General features: G+C 40.1%; 4 protein-coding genes across 8 annotated transcripts in view; 2 read left to right on the forward strand and 2 right to left on the reverse strand.

Moving 5' to 3' along the window:
• The window catches only part of LOC126561942 (endophilin-A), a 163,222-nt gene extending 143,188 nt beyond the window's left edge, over positions 1 to 20,034 (forward strand). The window contains exons 2-13 of one of the 5 annotated variants that reach the window (XM_050218327.1): positions 12,160 to 12,271; positions 13,136 to 13,204; positions 13,307 to 13,409; positions 13,461 to 13,523; positions 14,886 to 15,019; positions 15,136 to 15,202; positions 15,957 to 16,057; positions 16,175 to 16,278; positions 16,372 to 16,991; positions 18,821 to 18,913; positions 19,678 to 19,802; positions 19,879 to 20,034. In XM_050218327.1, the coding sequence (XP_050074284.1) occupies positions 12,227 to 12,271; positions 13,136 to 13,204; positions 13,307 to 13,409; positions 13,461 to 13,523; positions 14,886 to 15,019; positions 15,136 to 15,202; positions 15,957 to 16,057; positions 16,175 to 16,278; positions 16,372 to 16,991; positions 18,821 to 18,913; positions 19,678 to 19,802; positions 19,879 to 20,004 (1,650 nt within the window). In that variant the 5' untranslated portion in view covers positions 12,160 to 12,226 and the 3' untranslated portion in view covers positions 20,005 to 20,034. Of the gene's footprint in view, positions 1 to 12,159; positions 12,272 to 13,135; positions 13,205 to 13,306; positions 13,524 to 14,885; positions 15,020 to 15,135; positions 15,203 to 15,956; positions 16,058 to 16,174; positions 16,279 to 16,371; positions 16,992 to 18,820; positions 18,914 to 19,677; positions 19,803 to 19,878 lie in introns of all 5 variants that reach the window. The other 4 variants (XM_050218324.1, XM_050218329.1, XM_050218326.1 and 1 more) reach the window with 4 other exon arrangements.
• On the reverse strand, positions 253 to 1,760 carry LOC126562111 (zinc finger protein 883-like). Its single transcript, XM_050218534.1, has one exon. The coding sequence runs from the start codon at positions 1,747 to 1,749 to the stop codon at positions 253 to 255; it is 1,497 nt and encodes a 498-aa protein (XP_050074491.1). The 5' UTR covers positions 1,750 to 1,760.
• Positions 2,249 to 4,436, forward strand: LOC126561729 (ATP-dependent RNA helicase Ddx1). Its single transcript, XM_050218037.1, has one exon. It carries the CDS (start codon positions 2,277 to 2,279, stop codon positions 4,434 to 4,436), a length of 2,160 nt encoding a protein of 719 aa, XP_050073994.1. The 5' UTR covers positions 2,249 to 2,276.
• Positions 4,521 to 4,925, reverse strand: LOC126563280 (GSK3-beta interaction protein). Its single transcript, XM_050219910.1, has one exon. It carries the CDS (start codon positions 4,923 to 4,925, stop codon positions 4,521 to 4,523), a length of 405 nt encoding a protein of 134 aa, XP_050075867.1.
• Positions 20,035 to 25,517: the final 5,483 nt, after the last annotated feature.

Raw genomic sequence — 25,517 nt, forward strand, 5'->3', positions numbered from 1 at the left:
AACAATTGGCAGTATCGCTAAAGCCAGCACAGATATTTGTTGAATCGGTTATTGGAACATCCCAACCACGTGTGCTTAACTAATTGTTTGTCTTTGTTTTTGTACGTACCTTATCCGAATGTTTCGGGAAATCCGGCAATCGCTCAATACCTGCTTCAAATGCGTGAAACCGTTGCTTGATCAACCATTCTTCTCAATATTACTTCCACTCTTAAAATCACCGTGTATATTTCAACTGGTTTATTAGTCATTTCAGCACGTCTGTTGCTGTTCCGGGTGTGCCAAGCGCATGTGGCGTATTAAATGCACCTTGAACTTGTACTTTTTGGAGCATTCCATGACATTGCATTGAAAAGTGCGTTCCGTACTATGCGACTGAAGGTGTTTTTCTGCCAACGATCGATAACGCAGCTGTTTGCCGCACTCCACACACTGGAAGCCTCCTGCTGTGGTCACCAGCAAAACGTGCGTATCCTGATGCAGCAGGTAGTGTTCCATATCCTGACATACGGTTCCACATATCGAACAACACCGTGCACCGTCGCGACTTTGTTCATACTCTTGCGGGTGTTCTTGTGTTAAATGTTCTAGCAATTTAGAAGGTTTTTCAAACATACTTTCACAGTACTGGCAAATGTTGGCCGTCTTGCTCTGGTCTGCAGGCTCACATTTAATCGAGGGTTTGGCTTTCTCGTGGATTTGATAGTGTCGGTTAAGATTACGTTGTCGTTTAAAGCTTTTACCACATGTGGAACAAACGAATAGACGATCCGATTCGTGCACGAGTTCGTGATCTTGCAGGATCGTTTTGGTAGAAAAGCGCTTGTTGCAAACCGTGCACACATGGTTCCTTTTGCCGTGTTTCGCGATACGATGTTGCTTCAGTTCAACCTGGCTGTAGTATGCGCGTTCGCATTGATCACATTTAAATGATTTGATGTTCGAGTGACGCGTTTCATGCATCCGCAGTGAGGTTCGGTCGGAGAAGGTCCGCTCGCAAAATGGGCACGAATAGTTTTTGATCTGAAAATGTATCTTCAAATGCTTCCGCAACGTATTACGTCCACGGTACGTTTTACAGCAAAATATGCACTTTACAATTGGTATTTTCCGATTTTTACGATAGCAATAGTCCAACACTGCGGTATTGCAGGCTTTAATGTACATTTCGTCGCTTATGATCGACAGGGCTGTTGAATCTGTGGGAGATTTTTCATCTTCTGATGTATCGCTGTAGACTTTAGACTCCAGAGTGGCCGTGCTGTGGTCATCCCTTATCGTTTCAATTTCCTGAGCAACTTGATCAACTTCCGGGTCAAGTGTTGGTATTACTTCTTCGTCATTGTAGATGTACACACTAGATTCAAGATCTTCGATTAACATTTCAGCGTCGGGTTGACTTTTGGCCTGTAGTTGATGGTCCGAATCACAATCCAAGCTCTGCGATTTGCTGTCCGGTACATCTTCTGAGTATTCATCAAGAAACTTCATCAAAATTTGGTACGAATTGCTGCAATCTGCTTCGAAATCGACAAAGCTCTCGATATTCCGCAAACATTCACCGCAAATGTTGTTTGGAAGACCGTCGTTTTCATCCACTTTCGATGCTATGATTTCGAACGCTTTTTGCAATCTTTGGTTAATATTGCCATCGGGCAGGAAAAGTGGACAGCAGTCTTTGTCCGAAAGACAAAAGCGACAAATTAAATCGAACATTGTTTCTAAATCTTTAAACGTTATTTCTATCATTTTGCTGAGGAGCCGCGATACGTTGCGAGCGATTGTTTGGGCACAAATGAGGAAAACGTAAACATCGAGAAGGAAGCAAACTGTCAAATACTGACATAGGATAAGTTTGACGCTTGTGCTTCACTTTGTTGGTGAGTTGCTAAATGTGATGTAGTAAAACGACGAAATAATTAATTTTGTGCAAAATATATATATTCAGTACAGTAGAGCATTTTTGTAATGGGTAGAATAGTACCGGCGTCTGAAACTCTATAATTACAAAAATGGTATAGAAAATCTGCAACACTGAAACTGTTCAGGTATGAACCAACCTGCTCATCGGTCTTTTTGATCAGAGGAAAAAAAGTTGCTTTTCATTCCGGTTGTTGATACCAGAGCCGCTTACGAATTTCAGAAACAATTTCATCAAGTTTGATAAAAAGTACTTCATACTATGACGGCATTCGAAGGTAGGTACCAATCAACTCAAGAAACGCGTTTGTTTCGGTATTATGCTAAAATTGGTTTATTCTTCAGAGTTTGGTGTAATGCCGGAGATAGCTCAGGCTATCGACGAGATGGAATGGATGCTACCGACCGATGTTCAGGCCGAAGCAATACCCTTGATTCTTGGCGGAGGTGATGTACTGATGGCGGCCGAAACGGGTAGTGGCAAAACCGGCGCCTTTTGTTTGCCGATTCTGCAAATTGTGTGGGAAACGCTGCGCGACATCAAAGAAGGCAAGACGGGAAGGGCCACTTCAAACAAAGGACAACCGTGGACATTCTCGTACACCGACCGTGGCCAGGCAATGGCTATTACGCCGGATGGATTGCGATGCCAATCGCGGGAAATTAAAGAATGGCACGGATCTCGTTGTACCACCGGTGTGCGCGGCAAGGGTAAATACTATTACGAAGCGACTGTGACGGATGAAGGATTGTGCCGTGTGGGCTGGTCGACGGAACTGGCCAGTCTGGATCTTGGAACCGATCGTTTCGGGTTCGGATTTGGTGGTACAGGCAGAAAATCGAACTGCAAGCAATTTGATGTGTATGGAGAAGCTTTCGGCAAACAAGACGTCATAGGATGCATGCTCGATCTGGATAGTAGGGAAATTGGTTTCACCAAAAATGGCGTGTTTCTCGGTACAGCGTTCAAACTGAACGAATCAGATGCAAAGAATAACTCCTACTATCCGGCCGTTGTGTTGAAGAACGCGGAAATAGCGTTTAACTTTGGACAAACCGATTTCAAACACCCATTGCCGGCCGGCTACACGCCCGTGTGTAGCGTTGCCAAGGAGAATCTGGCGGAAAATCCCAACACGGGCCCATCGGGCAGTGCGGAAGGTGAGGCCGCCAAACCGAAACCGAATGCTCCGCAAGCGATAGTCATCGAACCGTCGCGAGAGCTGGCGGAGCAAACGTTTAACCAGATTCGAAAGTTTAAGAAGCATCTGAAAGATCCGGAAGTTCGCGAACTGTTGCTCATTGGTGGAGTAAATGTACGTGAGCAGATGGAAGTGCTGCAGCGTGGAGTAGACATCATTGTCGCAACACCCGGTCGACTGGAAGATCTCATCGGGGGCGGCTACGTGCTGCTGAATAGCTGTAGATTTTTCGTGCTAGACGAAGCGGACGGATTGTTGAAGCAAGGGTACACCGACATGATCGACCGGCTGCACAAACAGATACCGAAGATAACGGCCGATGGGCGCCGGTTGCAGATGGTTGTCTGCAGTGCCACACTGCACTCTTTCGAGGTGAAGAAGATGGCCGAACGGTTGATGCATTTCCCAACGTGGGTCGATCTGAAGGGCGAAGACGCTGTTCCGGAAACGGTCCATCACGTAGTGTGTATGGTCGACCCGCAGAAAGACACAAGCTGGCAGTCGATGCGTACGCACATCCAGACGGACGGTGTGCATGCACGGGACAATGTGCGCCCGGGGTCCAACACTGCGGAAACGCTTTCGGAAGCAGTAAAAATGTTGAAGGGAGAATACACCCTGAAAGCGATCGAGGAACATAACATGGATCGCGCGATTATTTTCTGCCGCACAAAATTGGACTGCGACAATATGGAGCGCTATCTGCGGCAAATCGGTGGTCAAAAGTATTCATGCGTGTGTTTGCATGGCGACCGAAATCCGAAGGAGCGTAAGATTAATCTAGAGAAGTTTAAGAACAAGGAGGTTAAATTCCTGATCTGCACTGATGTCGCTGCCCGTGGCTTGGACATTACCGGTTTGCCGTTTATCATTAACGTGACGCTGCCGGATGAAAAGTCGAACTATGTGCACCGTATTGGACGTGTTGGGCGTGCTGATCGGATGGGATTAGCATTTTCGCTGGTTGCATCAGTGCCGGAAAAGGTTTGGTACCACGGACAATGGTGCTCGTCGCGTGGCAAAAACTGTTGGAATACCGAGCTAACGGACGTGAAGGGATGTTGCATGTGGTACGACGAAAAGATGTACCTTGCCGAAATCGAGGACCATCTGACGGTGACCATACCCCAGATTGAAAAAGACATGAAGGTTCCGTTGAACGAATTCGATGGTAAGGTGGTGTATGGTGAGAAGCGTATGAACACTGGAACTGGCTATAAGGACCACGTGGAACAGCTAGGTCCGGTTGTGCGTGAATTGGCTCGCTTGGAACGAGAGGCTCAAACGCTATATCTCAAGCGATTGGCGGTGTAGGGTGCGGCGCATTTCATTAATCATTCAGTGAACATCTGTATGTAAGCGGGCTACACATAAGAAATATATCCTAAATGTAACAATTTATTCAATATCGGACAAGCCATGTTCCTGTGGAATTTTTTGTTCTAGTTTGCTTAGCGCACTTACAAGCGAATTGCCAAATGAATTTACATACGACGAACATACGTCCGACAGCAGAGCGTACGGTGTTTCGTAGCGACGATTAGTAGGACAGTCCCGGTCTTTAGCACCGTGCACATCTCCCACAATTTGCAAACCCTCGGCATTGAGCTTCACACACATCTGTTTGCCATCTAATGTTGTGATGTTGATGTACGATTCTGTGCGTGTAGCGGAAAGTTCGGTGGAAAGCGAGATTTCTTGGACGTGCTGAGAGATGTCCCGGATCACAGCTTCGGCTTCCTGAGTCCAGTCGATGATGTTATCATCACAGTAGGTTGAATAATTGTACACAGACCTGTCCATTTTGCTGGAAAGAAAACCCATATTTTAGTTTTGGTTTAGAAAACAAATTCACAGCAACTCACCCGCATTTCCAACCAATCACAGTGTTTGTTTTGATTGTTTAGCAAGATGGGGGGATGTGAAGTTCTTGCTGCTAAATCTTACCACAGTCTATTATAACCACAGGCAATACAGAACCGGTAGGCAAGGACGAGCGAAAGCGAGATCGAAAAGAATGGTACAGCATTGAACTACCAACGGTAAACGTGTTGTGCAGTTTGGTTGATTTGAATTGTCAAACAGATGACACGCACAGAGCACACAACCACTACCACACGAAACAGCCTACAGCGGAGGAGGTTACAATAATCCGTACAACTACAGCAGAGAGCTTCAACGTCGATTTCGTCTATTGCTTGCGAATACACCGAATTCTGGATTTTTGCAACAAGGTTAGCATCGAAAACCATTCAAGTGTTTAAAATTTGGCATCTATCGTCTGTGTGTTTGCTGAAAAAATCATTTCGACTGCAGTCCGTGCGGTGGTTCGGGAAGAGAGCGACCTCCAGTGTGGTGTTATTTGTTGTGCTGTGCAAAAGTTCGCGAACCGTGCGTATGTTTCCCCTTTCGCCGTCATCTGTTTTTTATGTGTGCCGTACAGTTTTTTGTCAAACTGTAATCACACGGTGAACAGCATCTGGTTGATGGTTCGCTGCTGGTGGAGTGTAATAATTGTCCTTTGTCGAAGGCACGTAGCAATCGCATGTTTGTAGGCGGCGGACCTCCTGCAAAGGACCAACAGTAGCGATCAGCCCGCAAAGAGGGTATGTGACGTACACGGGCAGGCTTTTCTTTTGCGGCTTACATATCGATTATTTGCAGAAATATGTCGTGTTGATGTTGTAAGTAAACGAACAGAACGATAAATGGACATCATCACACTTTGCAAAATGTTAACGCAGTGATAAGGAATGTTCGAGCATTAGCACTGATAAGGATCGTATTTATCGTTACACTGCCTACTCATCGCAACGAGGACCGTTTGTTGTTTTCCCAGCCCACATACAACCCGGCCAGTGAATAGTGGAGAAAATATCGATCGTTTCTTCTTTTTGTTCCATTAATTTTCCAAAATTGGGTGGCTGTCCGATGATGGTTGCATGCAGTGGTGGAGGAGATGGGTGTAAAACGGATGTGAATTTATGTCGAGTGGTTTTCAATGAGCAGCGTCCGATGCGCGCGTTGCCTATCAATCTCCGAGCATATTAATAAAAGCAAACGAGATTTGGACGATGGTGTGCTGGTGATCGGGCCACGCAAACGAATGATAACTTCCAAGTAGAGCTGGCAAAATGTATTCTACTGGATGGTAAATTGGTGGGTGAAGAAAGGGAAGACTTCGGGAGCCAGACGATGGGGATGTGCGCTGACACAACAACACGGGGAGCGAACGACACTATTTTTATCGTTTTCAAGCGCACTGCCTATGTCCCACCGATCATGACGATGGGATGAATGAAAGATGGGGGAATTAGGTGCACGGCGCTAGGTGAAACTTGCGATGCAAATGACGGAAGCTGTGAGCCGCCACGCTAATAGATCTCTCGTGTTTCGGGTAACCGTGATGTGTGCATCGATTGGATGATGATGCGGTGGCCCCGTAGACGCGAGATGCTGCTGGTTCTGCTGCTGTTTGTTGCACACGCATAGCAAGACGAGAGAACTGCAATACACATTCTCTTGCACGCCTTGGCACCTCACGAACTCGCGAACCTGTAACCGTCTCTGCGCACATACTTCCAAGGTCAATGCTAATGCTGTCGGTGTGGGAATGGGGCCGATTGGGCCCACACTGGATCAATGGAGTAGCTCTGAGCGATTCGTTTTATGGCGCTTTGTTGGGTGGTTTAGAATCGTCCGTCATTTGGTGGCAGCGTTCTAAAAATATGTGATAAGACGAAACGCGTCGATAGCTACACATGGTTTTTGTTCCAAAACAATTTTGGCTTCAAACATTCACTGCAAGGAGATTTCTAAAGAGTATCTAAAGCCTAACGCATTAATTCATACGTGAATGGTAAGACAGCGGGAATGTTCACAGACACAGATAAGATAAGTGTGAATCGCTGCTCGAGCACAAATATCACGGAAGTTTGCGTATAATTTTGTCAGCAAATGCAGAAACAAATAAGGGGTATTTTAAATTCAATTTGTAAACACAATCTCTCTATATATAGATAGCTTAATGCAATCGATATGATTATGTGCAATTTGTATAGATAGCAAAGAAAATTCTTTACATGCTTTTGTTTTTTAATGGACTCAATATGACGCCTTTTGTCCTTGGCAATAGAAATACATGTTTTAGCGTTAGCGGCACGTTACAATTCTCGACCACCTTATAATTGTATTGCGAATGTGCTATGTTCTCTCAAACTGCATGTTATCCAAATGGTTTGGGTGTTTGATGATAAACAAGAACTTTCTGTTTGCTGGAAGAGATAATTTTTAAGTTGAGTTCGAATAACATTATGAGTCTTTTTTCTTTAATTTGAAGCACAAAAAAGAATGTTTAACCAAGATTGCTGTAAGATATAGTTTTTGGTTTTATGATCTTCTAGCCCACGTCGGTCATCAGCTTGGAAAAGGTCATCCGATTGAGATTTAGTTGATCTATTGATCTTCTTTGATCGTCGTGCATGGGGTGGTCCGGTGGTGTAGGCGACTGCAGCACCGGTCTTTCAAACGACAGGACCGGGGTTCAAATCCCATCCGGACAAGTCCCCCCATAGGCCGGTGTGACCTTTCATAGGTCGTTAAGCCAAGAAGAAGATTGATCGTTTTTCAGCTGCAGAAAGTTAGGAAAACCAAAGATTTTTTTCTGTTCGTACTGTCGATCGTTCATTCTGTGTCATTGTGGTGTTAAACTGTCGAGTTTGTTTAACAATGGATTTTTAAATGTCTTCGAAGATGCTATGTTCAAAGACCAAAACATAAAAGCCCTAAAGCCAATATTGGGTGGCTAGAATCTGTGATCCATTAGACCATTGATGATAAACTCATTTTTATGAAATCTAAAATTTAGTATAAAGAGATTTCTCTTAGACGTTTGGCTATTTGGCATAGGCTTGCGACTAAACTTAAATCCTACAAGCCTAAGCATAGCGAGTTTAATAACATAATAATCTTTGTAATGAATTTCTGTACTCACTGTACCAAACTAGTTTCATTGCAAATAATCGTAAATCGTTCAAGCGATCTATGCCTATCTATGGTAAGTCTAGAAGAATTATCGACCTGCTGTTTGTTGACGCATATAGTCTACGTTTATGCAGTACGGCCTGGCCGTCCTACATAAATAGAAAATTAAAAAATTGTCTAGGTTTGGTTCTACCTTGCTGTTTTAAACTGCTCCAAACCTAATCAGCGAACACGTTGACGTTGTCGATGATAGTTTAAGCTTAAGCTCCTTGTCTCTCATGACTTATCAATTTTTGTTTCGCGATATTTTTAGTAAATATTGAGCATGGACCAGTTTCCACGAATTTGAACTCTGAATGTAGCTGACAAAGCTCATTTATTTATTTATAATTAATAATGACGGTCCAGTGCCGTATTGTCAACACCGCTTGTGTTGAATAAATTTTATAATCATACTGATAAGGCATTTCCTCCTTATTCTTTGCCTTATCCCGGGCATACTCGGTTACAAAGCTCATTTATTTAGATACAAAAGCTTGATAAAGTAAATCTCGTATTTTTGAATGACTCGTAGGTCGAAAGCTTCTACATGCTTGCATTGTACGTTCATGCCTTATTCTATAAGTGAGCGAGTAAAGACCAAATCTACACTATCATGTGGTAAGGAAGTGTTTCACTTCCCACTGTATCTGGTGGGTTGGGTTGTTATAGCGAAAAAAAAAAAAACACTGATCGCAGTTACTGTTCTGTGACTGTTCTTTATCGATAGCTGATACAAATCAATTTATAATGCAGTTAGTTCATTTGATAATTGATAATAGATTTGATTAAAAAAGGCTGGATATTTGGGTGGTGCTCTAGGTCACAGGGGTATTACATGATTAATCGTTAAAAAGAAGTTAATTTTTAATGTACTCATTATATCGTTCAAATTCTTGTATGCTTCATTGAGTAGCATTTTCGGAGTGGTTAAATATTGACACCACAACAATCTAGTAGTTCCGAGTTTGGCATAACCCTTTTTATGAAAACAAAAACAGCGAAATAAAAAAAAACCTTCCATCACTAAACTAAATTTGTTCTAAACGCTCTTGAACAAGCAGCAGAGGTGCTTCAAGCATGCATTGGCCCTGTGTCTGGTACATCGATGCAAAAACAATGCTCAAGAGGTTGGTGGTGCTATCGAGAGCTATTGAACTACATTCTAAAAACTGTGATGTTGTTCCACATGAACAATGTTGGGTAACCTTTTCAGCGCAACGTGATTTCATGGTTCATCGAACGCAAGGCTGTAAGGTTCCGTGCTGCTGTTCCGTTTGGGGAGTTAAGAACAGAGAGTTCGTACTTTTTGATAAGGAACATTTTTGGATACATACTCGTCCGTCACGAGTACGCAGTTACTTACCATTTCTTCATCGCATTGGAATTAAATTTCTTGCCTCGTGATGATGGGGTGGTATTATCAACAGTAAATATCAACGTTGAGCAATAGGAAGAAGGCTAAGAGGACGAGGACAATCTACGGCGTGTGTGTGTATGTGTGCCAGAAAGGGGCGATAAACAAAGAGTCTGTGGGCGACGCTATGTCTGGATCTTAGAGTCTTCTTAGTCTCTTGAGCAAGACTGCGAACTACCAAGAGACCAATTTTTATTTGCATTAGGCTTGCAGCCTGAATCTGTACGAAAAGCAGATATGAATCGATTACGTTCTACACTTTAGTTCGTTATATTTTACATTTGTTTTACGGTTCGAACGTTTATATTGTGCTTCAAATTAAGATTTTTAATATATGTATGTGAAGTATTTTATTGCCTTGCTGGCCTTGCTGGAATGCTGAGCTGCGTGTTTGTAGCAAGGTTAAGAAAATGTCCTGTTCAATCATGCTCCATTAAATGGTTAGTTATTTAACCTATGCTTGACTAGGTGCTTGGTTTATGTGTCAAAAGACCATCTAAATTGTGCGAGCTGGTGCGGCGATGCAACTCTACTATTCTGCTGCTGGTGGTCGTGGCACAAGAGCGCATGCGTACGCGACAAAAGGCTCTCTTGTTCGCTGTGAATGACGAAACTGGTGACGAAACCGCGTGTTACAAAGAGCTTACTGCTGTTCTGTTCGATTCGAAATTGCTTCATGTGGGTGTTGGTGAAAAACGTCTGCCCGTCAGTCCTATCCATCGAATGGATTGTACCTATCCTAGCACTAGGAGCACGAAAAAGCTAGTGTTAGTTAGTATCTCCTATATGTGCGTGTCGATATAGGTCTACCTTCTCTCCCTAGCGTTCGATTTGAGGTTTGGTCTGGAGACAATCTAGAAGAGAGGACACGAAGGTTTGCTTACGCTCAAAAACTGATTTGAATATTTGTATGAATGAATTTTTCGATACACACATCACATGCGAAGAAGGTGCTTAAACCATCACGTGATTTAACATGGACAAGGGTTAGTGCCTACCCTTTCTTTGCTATGCCATGCAAGTAGGACTGTAGATAGGGATATAACTAAAAACCTTCTGTATAATGTATTTCATTTCTTGTCCTTTTATATTAGTCGTGTGGGATAAGAAAAATTTCTATACATAGACTACTTATTCAAAGCTATATAATTACTTGAAAGCAAACTAATACCCAATAACGATTGGTTTATGTGTGCATGCGTGTGGGACGGATGCAACCTTTATAAACACAAATATACTTATGTTTTCCTCCTTTTATTCCTCCGCCCAACTTTGTCAGCTTTGGCGTTGGCGAAGTGTATGCGAAATGAAAGCTTTTCTCGCTTTTTGACGCCTGTTTGATTCATGCTGCAATCCTGCAAATGTTAACACACGGCCAAAAGAGGGAGGGAGCATCGTAAATGAACACGCACACACTGCCATCAGGCTTGGATCATCTCCAACGCGACGAACTTACTAGCACCAAAGTACTCTCTTGCCGGGAGAGAATCTGGAGCTTTACTACGGTACAGAAGTTTGCTCACTTTTTCCCTCAGAAAGCTTTGCTGCGAGTAACCTCAATTGAATTGGCATTAACTGGTGCTGCAAAACTTCCGATCCGTACAGTGGTCTACGTTCTTTGAGACAGTCCTTTCGAACACCACCTCGGTAACGGCTCGTGTGAATGTTCTTTCTTGAACCGCGTGTGTAATATTAAACTGTTTAATTCTAACGCGACTTTTGCTTATCGGTACAGTATCACCAATTCAATCGTAGTAAAAAGAAGCTTCTGGTGGCCAGAATATTCCGTCGCTTGGCATGCAACGATAGTGGTTTCGATGTAAGAAACATAAAAGCTAGATTCTGCTTCAAAAGTATGCTTTCTCGTTGGGCATGGCTCCAATTTATCTCTCGTGTTCGTCACATGGGGTACCTTTTGCTAAACGTGCACCCTGCTTGCAATGGAAAATAGTGGAATTGAGAGTTTATGTCCTCTTGTTCACACTACACTTCTGCGAATCATTTTGTTTAAATGTATTTAATGTATTTTTTCTCCATTTTCTTCTTTTTCCATGCTTCTACTTCTCAACCAACAATGTATGTATGCTTTACGTCTGGACCGACCGCTGACAATGCTCGGAACATTGTCGGATCATTATCCCTTTTTCGTGTGGTGTGGCTTGGTGACCTTATTGGGAAAAATCGACGCGTTTGCTTATCGCTGCTGATTCGACGGAAAATAGTGTATCAATAATCATTGTTAATACCAGTATCAATACCTGCTAATACGGAACGCAGGGCAGCGCTATTTGAGTGTGTGATATATATGTGTCTGTGAATACAGTGTTACAGTGTGAAAACGCAGTGAAAAAGTTGTGGTTGTATAATAATAATCCGTGTTGTACGAACACCGCGAGTACCAGTGAAACCATCACGTTCTAAATCCTGAAGCATTGTTGAGTTCATCTTGACAAACACGGAAAGCAAGAGGAAGAAGAAGAAGAAAACAAAACGGGAAGGCTCCTCTTCGGTTGGCCAGTGTGTGCGCTCTATATATTCGTTGCTGAGAAGTGCTGCAGCTTTTCGTTGTGAAGCAAGCAGCTGCAGGAGAGCGAAAGAGATACCCCCTTTTTGAGACAGTACGGGAAAATAAAAATCTTCCACCATTTTCTCCAAAGGCGAAAACATGGCATTTGCGGGCCTAAAAAAGCAAATTAATAAAGCAAATCAGGTAACGTGTTTTGGGGTCGAGTAGAGTTATTGATTAAGTACATTTAACTGCTCGGTGTATTTTACACCGTATAAAGCATTGATGGATGATATTCAAATGATAGATATAGTTTCATATGAGAAAAAAAACAAACTGATGTAAATTATGGAGGCCACTATTGGTTACCTACAAATATGTATTGCTGCAATTTTTATTTTATGTTGAAGTTGTTTATCATCCACAATTTAAACACAATACTGAGCGATGTGGTGGATAGAAATGGTGTACAATAGCAGCATTGTACATCAATCTACAATGTGTTATGTACTAGGACAAGTTCAGAGTAAAATGTAGGTCACGACCAACATTGAAGATGGTGTATGGCCTACCAGCCCATAGCAATGTGACGCATCCGTAAGCCAGTTTTCCAGTATGAAGTGTGTGCAACATGAGAACACTTCTTTTGTTTGGGTATTACTTGAATTTCCTTTCAAGGCTTTGTAAATGGAGTGTGTCGTTTGCTTTAAATTTTGTCATTATTTTAAAAATTGTAATCAGTGAGCTTTTGCTGTTGAATGCTGTTTGAAGTAATAATGAAAAACTAATGAATTTTAACAGGAGATTTAATAAAAAGTTGTCAAATATCTATTTTTTGTAAACGATAAAGATGTAAATTGAAAGATTTTTCTGCTATGAGTGAGCGTCACATAACTAAAGATTAGACAGCCAAACATAACTCAAAGGAGACGCCTGGTGCTTTACACGAAATGCAACTAATTGTAACAAGATGAAATGTACATCAGGAACCGTTCCTGCATTTCATCGATGACGATGATTTCTTTTATTACTATTATTTGCACACTAATGCTTTTTTTGGTGTTTCAGTATGTCACTGAAAAGATGGGAGGTGCTGAAGGCACCAAACTCGATCTGGATTTCATGGAGATGGAGCGTGTAAGTTTACTTTATTTTTACAGTGAATACATACATATATACACGGCATTCAATGATAAATGTGAATCGGTAAATTGCAATTTCTGCACTATTTCGCCACAGAAAACGGACGTCACAGTCGAGCTAGTCGAGGAGTTGCAAGCCAAGACCAAAGAGTACTTGCAACCGAACCCGACAGCTAGAGCAAAGATGGCAGCGGTCAAAGGTATTTCTAAATTATCAGGTCAGGCTAAAAGTAATACTTATCCACAACCAGAAGGTATACTGGCTGACTGCATGCTGACGTACGGTAAAAAGCTGGGTGAGGACAGTATTTTCGGTAAGTGCAACGCGTACGGCGTGTTAACGTTTTTTTTTATTTATTTATTTACGCACATCTTAATGTATAAGACAATGGTTGTTGAATGTATTTGTTTCCTTTTTTTTGTGGGTTTATTCGTTTCATTCATACATCACAGGCCCATAAAATTCGCTCATTCAATGGCATATGTGCTTACGACTATGATATTAACAATGATAATGAAGAAAAACACACACGCAAAAATCTACCATTTTTCTTCAAAACTTTAACACGTCTAGAGCCGTATGATGAGGTTTAGTAGGATTGGACGATGTAACAATTTAAGCATATTACCTTTTACGCATAGTTCCACGAAAGAGAAAAGAGTATGCACTCTAAACAGACAAATTCACTCCTGTCTTTTGCTTGCTTTCCCTATAAAATTTATTATATCAAATAATAAATACCACTTAAGAGAGATTAGAGTAGTTTAAATGTATGTGTTTCTTCTCTCAAAACCTTCAATTCAGAGAAAAATGCATTTTGTTTGGATTCCAACTCGATCAGATTTATTATTTTCTTTTCCAATGTAAGTAGCTTACAAAGGTATTTAAATCCAATAAAATCAGTAATTAATAAAATGCAACATAAATACCACTCTTTTTAGATGTTTGCGCTCTCTCTATCTCTCTCTATATCCTTTTCTATTTCCTGTTTTTCAATATGCTCTAATGCACATCCCATAAATGTTTTACTGAATTTTTTATCATTCTCTGTTAGTGTGTACTTAACCGCTAGTGCTGAAACTGAACACCACAAGCAATTTAAATTTTCTTGCTATCTACAGTAAAAAAAAAAATGTCTACATACAAAAAAAAAACCTAAAATGCTTGCTTAAAAATGGTGTAACGTGGTATCAATGCGCACATAATTTGAATTTACAATTTTGACTATTTCTTAAATTTAATAAAATTGCTAATTCCTACCGTATCAATCTGTGCCTTTTATGCCCTTCGCTATCTTTACTGAGTTTTAATGTTTGTGTACATACTGTGGTTTTAATTATAAAAAAAAAAAAACTATGGACTTATTGCAAACGTGATGTCACTGAATATAGTAACAACATTAGAATACACTTTTACTCCATTGAATGTAGTTGCGCATGTGTTTAACGATCCGATAAACTAATATTTCTTCACTTTATTTCTTCACTCCTGTTCAAATTTCAAATGATCCCAATCGTCGATACATGATGGTGCTCGCTCACTCCCAACAATCACCATCAACGGGCGGACTTCTACATCGTATGGAACTGATTGTACGTGCCTTGTTTGGGGGCTTGCACAATACTTGCGACAAAATGATCGCACCATCTACGCGTCTGTTTTCCAACCTATGCAGCGTCGGCGTTGGTTGAAATGGGCGATTCGCTCAAGCAGATGGCTGACGTGAAATACTCGCTTGATGATAACATTAAACAAAACTTCCTCGAGCCGCTCCATCAGCTACAAACGAAGGATTTGAAGGAAGTGATGGTAAGTAACCTTTGCGTGTATGTGTGTGTGATACGACCACATGCATCTCTGGGCGAAGGTTCCACAACGCAACTCTAATACTATTTTCTACCTTTCTTTTTTCCGTGTGCCTCCAGCATCACCGTAAGAAATTGCAAGGTAGACGTCTTGATTTCGATTGCAAGAAAAGGCGACAAGCCAAAGGTATGTAACAGCAACAGTATACTTACACGATGTATTTCTGCCATACAGTTAAAGCTAGGACAAATGAAATTTCGATTATTCTTTATACAATGAACTAACCCAGTAAGAGTAGGATGAATCCTTTTTTCCACCTTAAATTTAATGTTTGGATATCATCAAGATCGCGAGTATAACATTGATGTGCTGTAAAACACAATTATTAAGATTTGTTTTCATCCTATACTAGTTATTTGAAATTTATTTTTTAATTTCTTTATTTTAAGTATGACGGCTTGCGCCGTACTGCGCCAATACCTCACGTGATGACTATGTATATAAACTAGATTAACGGGGCCTTTCCTCCCTGTTTTTTTTGTCTTATCCCGGGCATGCTCGGTTGTTCTAGTTATTTACAATGTTAAATGATTTTGTCCTCAATTTTCCCAATTTTTCTTCTTTTTTAATGTAATGCTTTATTTTAATGTGTTTTTGTCATATAAACATTATCTTTTCTTCTTCTTTATTTTCATGTTTTCTGGTGTTATGCAAATGATATGTTTTTGGTTCCTGCCCAATAATGCACTGCTCATGCACTCGTCATCTTTACCCACATTCGAACGATGCTTGTATATGCGTTTTTATTTTGATTTTCAATCCTTATTTTCCACTATGGTTTGTAATTGTCCTCGATGGTTGTACACCGTTCGTTCGTTTTTACACCGCGCTACACTCTTCGTTTAAACGAAACTATGAATTTGAACGATGCTAATTAAAGGATCTCAAATTACAGATGATGAAATTAGGAGCGCTGAGGAGAAATTTGCCGAATCGCTACAGCTCGCACAGGTTGGAATGTACAATCTATTGGAGAATGATGTAAGTTAAATGTGGCGTTTTTTGGAAAATCAGTTATAATCAAAAGTAAATGCATATATTTTATTTAACATTCCGCGCCTACCTTTCTTCTTTTTTTCTTACTTCCAACATTGCTAGGTCGAGCAAGTCTCACAGCTGGTAACGTTTGCTGAGGGAATGCTCGATTATCATTCTCAATGCTCTGAAATACTGAAGGTATTGGTGGAAACACTGAATGAAAAGTAAGTGCACATCGTCCAACCATTTAACCGTTGCAGATGTAACCGTCTAATGTTCTTTTGTGTGTTTGTGTGTGTGTGTGTGTTTTTCCACAGGCGTGAAGAAGCCGCAGCAAGGCCAAAGTCCGAATTCGTCCCCAAGACGCTTGCCGATATAAACATCGAAATGCTCGGTTCGCAGGATGGAATGAACGGTGGGCCCCATTTCCTTAATCCCAATAGGTTGAACAATTCCCATCACCACATGTACAGCTCCCAGCAAAATCTGTCCGCTAACAAAAACCACTCTTCCAACCACAACAACAATAGTAGCCACTTTAACCGCAACCGACTGTACGGCTCCCAGCAGAGCCTAGCGTCGACGCGGAGCGGTGGTACCTCGAGTGCATTTAGTGGTGTAGGTGGCAGAACAGGCGACACAAGCGGCGTTGGTAGTATTAGTAGTGCCGAAGGGTCTGACATGCGCCCGCCGTCCTACGGAACATCTGTGGACAGCTGGTTGAACGCATGGGATCAACCGAATAGTGGGGAATTTGCCGGAAACGGTAACAGTGGTGTTGGTGCAGGGTCTAAGCCGGGCAAGTTTACTGCGGCCAACAGTGGGACCAACGTTCGGTACAATAATAAAAGCAGTAACAGTACGATGTACAGTTCCGCTTCTACCAATAGCACCGCAATGTTTGCTAACAACAACAACTTCAGTGTACCTTGGTCAGGTGATATGTTTTGTTTTTACTTTATTAATATTTTTATGTTGTTTTTTTTTTTTGTAATTAAGAATTTCGACTAATACCAGCGAATAATGCAGTTTTTTTCGTATTTTATTTTTGAACAAAATGGATCATCTAGTCCCCTCCATGTCGTTTACAAAACAATCGATCAGAACATTCTCTTTAGTGAACTTTATTTGTATAGACGGTTAAATATATCGGAAGCGTTGAAATCTCTTTTAAAGTGAGTCATTTCGTTAATATACACTTTTATTTGGTATACTACAATAATTGCAGATTAAAATAAAAACCAAAAATGATGTATGGATCTGATGTAACATCTAGCTCCAGAGGGGCTATCTTATGCCTTGTTCAATCAACAATTAAAATTTAAAATTATTTTACTTTACTATACACGCATTATTCGTTGGTACCTTCATTCCATCTTAAATTTTTCAGTGTACTGTACATGAAATTGTATTTAAGAGCTGTGGAGGAATAGTTATTATTTTATAGTATTTTTTTCGATATTATTAGTACATTAATTAATAAGAGAGACATTTTTCACCCAGCTGTAATTTAATCGGACAAGAAAATGTAGGTACAGACGACTACATTACTACAGACAACCGCGCACACATAAACAAACATTTACTTAGACTTACTTTAGTAAGGATGCCTTGCTGCACGGGCGATTAAATTAGTAGCGAGCATTAGAGGGCATGATGAAGTAGTAGGAGTGGAGCGTGTGCCAAACCACATTTGATGTAACTGGAGGTGGATATACGAACGTGATAATGCACCCTGTTCCGTCCAGGACCTGTCTACCGTCGGCTTCACACGTTCATGCTGGTGATGGGAATTTGCTTCACATAAATAGTGTAACAAACACATAAACATGCGCATTTATAGTACTGTAAGCTAGCTACCATTGCCATTAAGATTCGAAACCTTGTGGCATCCTTTGCTTCACTGTCTCGTCACAAGTCGTCACATTCATGCTTATAATTTCCTTATTGATACATTGGCGATTGTACACTTTTATGGTCACATTTCTTCTTATTTCTTCTAGCTATTTTGGCTAGCTAATTCGTTTACTTTAAAGAGTACCGAATGTGTGGTGTAGTTTATGTATGCTAAATTTGGATTGGGTAACACATTACGTAGTATTGTATCTCATACATTTCAGTGAACGGTTTATTACATTCTGATTAAATTTTTACTTGTACTCTCAATATTCCTTCCCTATATGTTCCTCCGATAACGTTATGTCCGGAAGTTGCAATTGTTTGTGTTGCAAAAAAGAACCAAATTAGTTTGCAACATTTGCGATGCGATTGTCATGAAATGAAACAGTTTGAAATGCGTCCTGAGTACGGAGTCGGAGATTGTAATATTCCTGTTTGAAGCTATATATTCATGATAAAGGATCTGCGATGCAATTTTTTTTCTTCCAATATTATTATTTGTGGATTTGCTTGTTACAATTCAGTCATTTCTTTCCCTAATATTCTATCCAAATTTTCATCTCCGTTTTCTATGACATGAAACATGTTTTGTTACATGAAGTATATGAAGTACTAATTGTACAACATCATATATGTCGATCAATGGTATGAAAATGTATGTCTTTTTGAATGATTGTTTATATATCTTCCTATATATCTCTTTCTCTATTTCTCTCTCTCTCTTTCTCTCTCTCTCTCTCTCTCTCTCTCTCTCTCTTTCTCCCGTTCTCTCTGTGATTCGGAAAAAAATTACAATCACTGTCGTCATTGTTTTTCTTTTCTTCTTTAAATGTGTTTTTGCTATTTGTATGACTTACATATCGCTAGGCGGTTCATCATCACATCTCAGTTCGCCGGTCAATAAACCGACACATCTGGAACTGTTGGGCAATGGGCAAGCACAGGCGCGTTCTACTAATGGTAAAAAGAATGAATCATCTCACTCAGAAAATCATAAGTAATATTTTAATTTGGCATTAACTAAATGAACTTAACACATGTATCTTGTACATGTGTACTGAAACAAAAACAAACAAAAAACTGCTATTTTTCGTGAAACAAAAAAAAGTCTTGTAGCCAGTGTTTACAGTTGAATCAATGCATTATTGTTTGTTAACCTGTCTGAAACGCCTGCTTGTTGTTAAGTTAAGTTAATAAGTGTTTTTACCTGTTTACCTTTCATAAAGACGTAACGATTTCTTTCGAGTCTTTCGGCATATGTTTTGCATTATCATTAGTTTGCTTTATACGTGTGAAACATTGGATTGGTACAAAAAAGATACTTTGCCTAAAACCCGCTTAAATCCTGCATGAAGTAATTATTTCTAGTTTGTTTAATTTCACCTTCATTAGCTTTTGCGTATGTGTGTGTGTGTGTTTATGACATAAAAATTGACCTTTAGCAAATAATAGTACATGATGTTAGCGTGTATTTTGTCCGTTTGGTTTCGTATTCTGAAAGATTAGACATCAATCATTAACAACATGCTGTACCAATGAAGCAAATAAGCTGAATTTTGTAAGAAAATTCAAATTCTTGAAAGAATAATGCACATTGCTTAAACTAAGGCTAAAGTAGTTGTACAAAACAAAACAAAAAAAAAAAAAACATTTATTTCTATTTCAACTAAATATTTAACCGATGTTTGATCTTATTTTTTCGTGTGCATTGTTATGTTTATTAGCATCACCATTGCCGTCTCCGATGCGCTCTCCTGCAAGAACACCAATGCCAACAAAACCCACACAACCGTGCTGCACAGCGCTGTATGACTTTGAGCCAGAAAATCCTGGCGAATTGGGTTTCAAGGTAAGCCGCCCGGTTCCGCTTTCTGCTATTTACACTTTTCCTACACACACGCTAATCGCAATTGTAAAACTTGCAGGAAAATGATGTCATTACACTCATTCAGCGCGTGGATGAAAATTGGTTTGAGGGCAGTTTGAATGGAAGGAACGGATACTTCCCCCAGTCGTATGTACAGGTTACCGTGCCACTGCCCAGCAATTAAACAGCATCCAGACAAAAACGGGGCTTGCACGTTAAAGTTATTATTACTCAAACATAGTATGTTACGAACAAACGAAAACGAATAAGAAAAAAAAAAACACAAACAAATAACAATTTAAAAAACGCAAAACATCTCGTGTGAAAGTGAAAAAGAGAGACGGAGGGAGAGAGAGATAGAAAAGTGTCGGAAAACTTGTAGGCAACTCATGTGGCTCAACAGTAACCGTATAATATGATGCAGCGGAGTTGGCAGGAACTGAGCAAGGAACGAAGCTTTGTTGTAGGATCCAACGGTAACGCAGCAACAAGCGTGGGATTGATGCATACATCGGAATAGCTAGCGCCAAATCACAGAGTCACGGAGCATAATGAAAAGCGAAAAGGAAAACGTTCATAATCTATTAACCTATAAGTCTCCTCTACAAAACCATTTTTGTCTCCTCTCCAATCTATGCAACTAGTTTACATGCTGAACAATTGAATTACTCGATAAGATCGGAAGGAACACAAACAAACCAACCAGCAAAACTCCGTTCCTTGTAAATGTAATCACCGGATCGTAACAAATTCACCTAACAATTAACCCGAACAAGTGAGACATGATTGATCCACATTGGCCATATGTAAATGTGTGTATGTGTGCTGCAGAGAAAGGGTGAACATTTTACTGTCTTAAATAATGAACGATATGCCCGCTGACGACACCTAGACTGCTGCGAAGTTTTAACCGAGCGAACATTTTAACCGAGCGAACACACGGACCGGTTCACGTTAATCCATCAACCTTAAATTCTCTTAAATTGTGTGTAGTAGTGAGGTAGAAGAAGTGTTTCTCTTTATTATTGGTTTCGCGCCGGAAAACTATCCCAGTTTCAAAGATTAACACATAAGTGTATGTACGACGGCTGTCTGGTAATAGGCCAGACATGCATGCACGGGGTTAGGACAGGAGTAATTGGGGTTGGTAGTTGGATGTTACTGTATTTATAGGTAAAACGTCCACGTTTGCCATATGACGAGAGGAAGGAAAGATAGAGAGAATGGATAGCAATGGAAATGTTATGAGATTATTAGAACAGCGTTATGTTTTGTTACAGTGGCACGGTTGCAGCTTGCAGCTTACTGTCATCATGTTGCCGTTACGTATTTTTGTTTGCTCACTGTATCGTTGAAAGAGCGCTTCGTTGATATTTTAGCATCACACCCACGTTAGGAAGAAGGTTCACATCATGTTGAGCGTATGTTTGGTGGGTTTTAAGTATATGAAGTGAAATAATGTTTACGTTACATTACAGGACAATATGGTTATTGTGAGCTCTCTTATTTAGCAAGTCGAGAATAAGCGAACAGGACGAAGAAGCCAACAGCATATCAATGCAAACAAAGTTTGATTTGTTTGTTTGGTTGGTTATTGCAGTTTGATAGTTAATTTAACATTAATTACTTCCTGTTTTTTTTGCGGCAATTTATAACTGCATGCATTACAACCCCAATTATTGTATCAATACCGGTTCTGTTGATATAACGAAAGTATGTAAGCAGTATATATGTATATGTGAATAGAGATATTTAATTTATCTATTTGCCCAGCTTAGATTCGTTTTTACAGCCAAGGCAATTAGCGGTTTCGATTGGTGGTAGAAATAACAATTTTCTACAAACCAAATTGCCAAAATGCCACCACAACGTTGCTCAAATGCAGTTAGGGAAAACGTCACACATGCTTTTGTTTTCGTTTCGAAATTCCTCCAACAAACAGTTTTACGTACGTACAAGCGTTTTTTTTCTGTATTACTTTTTGGCAATTGGCACGCGGCACTCACGCGGTTTAGTTAGCACATTTGACGTTGTTATGCTACTGGATGAGGTAGGATATTCCGTATTCCTGTGTGTTGATGCCAATGTGTTGCGCTAATTTTATATTGGTAAGCAATTTAATAAGTTAAGATAATGCCGGCTTAGAGTATTATTTGTACAGATGGAACGATTTATATGTTTTACGTTTAGAATTTCTACTTTAGCATAATCGCTCAGAGTCATTAGTAATGATAAAATGAAAAATGTTGAAACAATCTGCAGGTAAATTGTTTTCCAATTTGTTTTCTTCTTTTTTTTGTACATCCATTATTATAGCGAAAGTTGAATAGAATTAGGGCGTCCGAAAGAACATTCATCGATCGTATTCGCTAGGTGCGTTTAGTCCGTTTTATTTCAATTGTTTAATTCAATTCTTTTTTTTTCATTTGTGTCATAGGAAGGCTGTGGGTTGTTACAAACACAAAACCGTTATAGTTATGCGGTAGTGTTGTTTTATATCGCTTTGGTTCGTTGAAAATCGAATCTCTCTGCATGTGCAAGAGCTTCTCACCGGAAGGGGTGTAAATGCCAACCATGGAAAAGGGACTGTAGGAAAAAAACTGGAGATCAGAAACAGGAACGTTGTTCGTGGAGATATTAAACAAGCAGCGTGTAAAGACGTGTGACTAGTGCCCGAAAGTTCTGAAACATTTATTTACTAACGTACACCGAACTCTATCAGAAGCCTATGATGAATCCTCCTTGAACCTAATATTAGTGCAATGATATTTGACATTAAAGTATATACAACCAAAGATATTTACCCTCTTCGAAGCGCGAAACAGAGTCTAAAAAAACGATAACCACCACCACAGAGGTAACAGATCACGACGTACTGTGGGTTGATCATGCAAAGTGACGCGTTGTTCTACGACGGAAAGGAAAACGCGAATGTGTCCAACGGCAGCATATATACTGTTGTGCGAAGTGATGGTGAAGCGATGTGATGGGAACTATAACAGAACTATATATACATATATGTATTTACAAACAACAGCAACAAAACTCTACATGTCCAAACGCTTACCGAAAGATCAGAATGAAGTAAAATGTTATCTTTGCTGATTGGCAAAAGTGTGCAGATATAGGTAGGGTTATCAATTGTTAATCTCGTGGCTGCACTATTACGGTGCGTGTTTCAAAAACGCAAAGGGACATCATAAAACTAAGACTCTCTTTTCTCATATCTTCTAGCTTTGTAAGCTTCGTAATTGTTGTTAAACGTGGTTCTTGTGTAACTTTCCACTGTTTTTTTTTTAATTTTAATGTTCCTTACAAACCATGTCCAATCAATGAACGTGTGAAACGTGTCCGTAAGAAAGGTAACAACCCGGCAGAAGCTGGTGCCGCTAAAAAGAAAAAAACTATTCATTAGTACAATCAGTTTTCGCCATTAGGAACGTGTTAATCTGATCCGATCTTCGTTACTCACTCACACAGACAGAACACACAGAAAGGACGATCAAATTCTGTACATAGTAAGCATCGCTGGCAAAACACACTTACAAGCACCGAAAAGATTTACACCAACACATCTTACACTTGATTGTGCAATCTATACGATCGATGATCTGTACACGAAAGCAACACAAAAAATCACAACTCATGCACAAAAAGAAACGACAACAGTTTACATTAATGCAACATATTCGTTATGCGTAGTCAACGAATGTGTGAAAGGTTTAGTAATAGAAATAACGCGGCGGAAAAATGGTGTGCAATTACATGGAACTGACTCGGTAATGGAACTAAATGTCACGAATTCAGCTAGTAGAAGCGCCCCCAACCCCGTTAATGGTAACCGTTTCCGTAGGACTCAATTCAAGCACCTTCAAACTACAAATGAATCAAACCACTATAGGAACAATAGTAAAGGAACATGACAAAATAATGAGACCCTTCACGTCTAAGAAGGGTTTGTGCGTGTGTGTGTGTGTGTGTGCTTCGTTACAGAGATCAGATTTCCTTTGGGTCAAACTGTAGCAGATAGTTTAGCTGAGAGCTTTCTTTCCGTTCTGCACATGTATCCGTACGTTTACAAAAGAAATTACATGCCTTCCAATGTTGTGCTGTTGGAATCGTAATCCAAATGAATCAGTTTCGTACTATCCTTTCCTGAAAACGAGCTATTTCTTTGCAGTGTATTGAATTAATGATTTAAGGTACATCATTTAGCTCGCTCCAATACACTGCAATCCATTGGCAGGGGATACAGATCGGTGCATGGTTGGAGTTCTGTTTCAAATTCTGATCGGTGGAACTAGATCAAATCGAAACAAAGTCAAACAATACTAACATACTTTGAAATATCATCTTAAAGGACAATACATAGTTGTTAAAGTAAAATATATGGAGCAAATGTGTGAATGAAGATAATTATGAAATGGTGAAACAAAACAAAACAACTACAATCTTTAAGGTTTACAACTTTAAGTGGAATTAAACGGTAGTTATTAGAGCAACAACAGTGGGAAAGTGAACGATAGGACGGTAATATATTAGTAGCTGGCAGATAACATGGGTTGATGCAGATAGCATGGTAGGAAGGTCATTAACAAACGCAAAAAGGTAAAAGAAAAGAAAAACAAACACACACATACACATAGGATGATGGTTATAACACTCGTAAATAATTACATACATTATATTTGAATCGTAAAAAATACATAAAGCAACAGCAATGAGATGAAGGCAAAATCCCTGTGTATGTATATGTCGTTGTTGTGTGATGCCGGTGGCAAAGCAAAGTACATGATCAATTGAAGTTCATCTCTAAATATTACCTTTACTTCAGTGTGTGTTTTACCGCAATAGCAGAAACATCACGCAACATTGTTCGATGGAGGGAAGGATGTGCATAAATTACACTAATGTAGATTGCACCCGAACACAAGAGTCGTCACGTAAAATGGACGGAGCGGAGCAGATGAATGTATTGAAGATTGAAGCTACTCAATAAACGGTTCTTGAAACATTGAACACATGATTTGAAGGGGATTTGTGAAGCAAACGTCGGGAAAATTGAGCTATTCGGTATACGGTATACGAGAACTAGTTGTGATATCACTGACACGAGATCATCTATTTGCAGATTTTTCTTTATTAATTTTACACTGCTTAAGGATTGAAAACATCACATTACTTGCGTACTTATCCTCAAATAATCCTCGATAAAGCTCACGGTCTAGCGCCTATCATCAATCCATTACTCCATCTCAACTTGCTCCCTACCTCGATTCCACTTTCGAAAAATCGAAAAAACACTTTATAGTTTGGGTCGTCCGGTGCCGTTCTCATAACATGCCAACAGCCCACCCAAGTTTGATAAATATGATAATCTGAACGATGGTGAGGTCACTACCACAGAATGTTTTGTTGGTTTTGGACAAAGTTCATGTCTCAAAGGTGTATAGGAGTTACTGGGACTGGTTTTGTTGTCAGTGTTTGTAACACCTCCTGTATTAACCTCCTGAATGTTAATATAGGATCTCCATACCCTACTCCGACTCAATACGACGTCCACGGCGTACAGAATGGTAACATATCTTTCCAAATATCTGAGCTTGGGTATATGGGGAAACCCAACCCCTTGGGAGGATGGGTTATATGGCTAAATTGAGCGTGGGTGGGGATGGCCAGCGTCTGTTCTCCATGCTG

The sequence above is a fragment of the Anopheles maculipalpis genome, chromosome 3RL (assembly GCF_943734695.1).
Source record: "Anopheles maculipalpis chromosome 3RL, idAnoMacuDA_375_x, whole genome shotgun sequence".
Taxonomy (NCBI): domain Eukaryota; kingdom Metazoa; phylum Arthropoda; class Insecta; order Diptera; family Culicidae; genus Anopheles; species Anopheles maculipalpis.

Excerpts from the sequence above, each read along its gene's own strand:
- LOC126562111 (XM_050218534.1), bottom strand. The coding sequence starts at position 1,749 with ATGATAGAAATAACGTTTAAAGATTTAGAAACAATGTTCGATTTAATT.
- LOC126561729 (XM_050218037.1), top strand. The coding sequence starts at position 2,277 with ATGCCGGAGATAGCTCAGGCTATCGACGAGATGGAATGGATGCTACCG.
- LOC126563280 (XM_050219910.1), bottom strand. The coding sequence starts at position 4,925 with ATGGACAGGTCTGTGTACAATTATTCAACCTACTGTGATGATAACATC.